General features: G+C 41.0%; 1 protein-coding gene across 1 annotated transcript in view; it reads left to right on the plus strand.

Moving 5' to 3' along the window:
• Nucleotides 1-638, plus strand: part of CDK7 (cyclin-dependent kinase 7) — a gene marked incomplete at both ends in the record, with an annotated part of 9,339 nt that extends 8,701 nt beyond the window's left edge. Inside the window, one exon of the mRNA XM_009082998.1 lies at nt 539-638. Coding sequence (XP_009081246.1) covers nt 539-638 — 100 coding nt within the window. The remainder of the gene's footprint in view (nt 1-538) is intronic.
• Between the last annotated feature and the right edge of the window lie 1,060 nt (nt 639-1,698).

Genomic DNA, 1,698 nt, shown 5'->3' on the forward strand with positions numbered 1-1,698 from the left:
CTGTGTTCCCTTCTGACTACTGTAAAACTATTCAGGCAAGGCTGGTTGGTTTTAACACCTTTATTCAAAAGGTAGAAATGCCACTGTAGTTTAAAATGCAGCATGTACAGGACATCACATTATACTTGAACGCTTTTGGGAAGTGCACTTTGCATTGAACTAGGCTGTATACTTAGGTCTGCTGCCATGCAGATTTTTGGAAGCTGGGAGGAATTCTCTGTCATTGCTTCCACTTAAAATCTTGGTTTGTAACATGCAAACCTGCCTTTTAAACTCTTTTCTCCTCTCCATGTCTGCAGTTCTACTGCTTGTCATGATCTCAGTTGCAGCTGCAGCTTGATTTGTGGTTGTATGTGACCCTGTGGTGAGGAATGCACAACGTTTTTCAGCCTTTCTTAAAACACTTTTCAGGGTAGACTACAGCTGTTCAGTGTCTGAAAATCATATAGGCAGAAGCATTGTCCTCTGTAGTTTTTGCATTGCTGCAATGTACAGCCTTTGACATGAGCAATTTTCCCAAAATGTGTTTTCTTTCCAGATGGTACCGAGCCCCAGAGCTATTGTTTGGGGCCAGGATGTATGGGGTTGGTGTGGATATGTGGGCTGTTGGCTGTATTTTGGCTGAATTGCTCCTCAGGGTAAGTCTTTAGATGTAAGCATTTTGTGTTTGCTTTTCAGTGCACTACAGCTTTTTATGTGGGCTTCTCCCATCCTGTTAACAGCAGCAGGTGAAGATAGACAGGCTAGGAAAAAGCTCCCAAAAGCTTGTTAACTATAAGGAAAGTGAAGTTTGGGAATAGGTTGAGGTTCCATAGGCATCACAGTCATTGGAGGGCTTTGAAAACAGCTGGGTAAAAGTATATACATACCTTGTTCCTCAATAACTAAATAATAACCACCAGTAGCTTAATTGGGGTGTTACTTGTAATGAGCAGGACTGTTGTTTTTCAGTGGAAAGATGCTGGAGGTTAACATCAGGATAATCCTATGGCATTCCTAGTATGTCACATGGATGTGATGGTCCTTCAGTGTGTTTTACTGAGGTAGAACACTTATTATACAGCTCCTTGGAGAAGACATGAGAGTGTGAGGTGGATTGTGAAAAGCAAAGCAGACGTAGCTGAAGGCATGCAGTAGCTGCAGTGTAACTTTTCTTCTGTGAACAAGTGGCTTCTGCTTGGTTTCTGCACCATGTTTTTGTGTCCATGTCGTAACTAGTCTGTGTGAAAACATAGCTTAAAAGAAATCTTATTGCCTGGGTTTGCCACACAAGCAGGTGTGCTGGTACAATGTGGATGTCAGTTCAGAGATGGAAATGTATAGTGGCTGTTAAATCAGCACTAGTGATGTGTACATAAATACACATTAGACCTACTGAAGGTGGATAAACTCAAGCTAAAGTCAGAAAGGAAATGAAAAAATCATTGAATTCAGTTGATCTTGTGATTTCTCACAAAGGAGAAAATACGTTATGGTTCACTTTTATCACTGTGGTAGTTTTTAATGTACAAGTTGAACTGGGCAGATAGCCCCTTTCTAGTCTTCTGAGCTTAAATGAGGTGTGACACTGATCCGTTTTCTGTCCTAATGGGTCACTCTTGGTTGGATCTCTCCCTCTTGCTTTGATCGCGTTTCATCCGTCTAACTTGTGTAATCCAGTTACAATCCACTTTAAATGTTTTGAATATATATTGAATC

The sequence above is a fragment of the Acanthisitta chloris genome, unplaced genomic scaffold, assembly GCF_000695815.1.
Source record: "Acanthisitta chloris isolate BGI_N310 unplaced genomic scaffold, ASM69581v1 scaffold16289, whole genome shotgun sequence".
Classification (NCBI taxonomy): Eukaryota; Metazoa; Chordata; class Aves; order Passeriformes; family Acanthisittidae; genus Acanthisitta; species Acanthisitta chloris.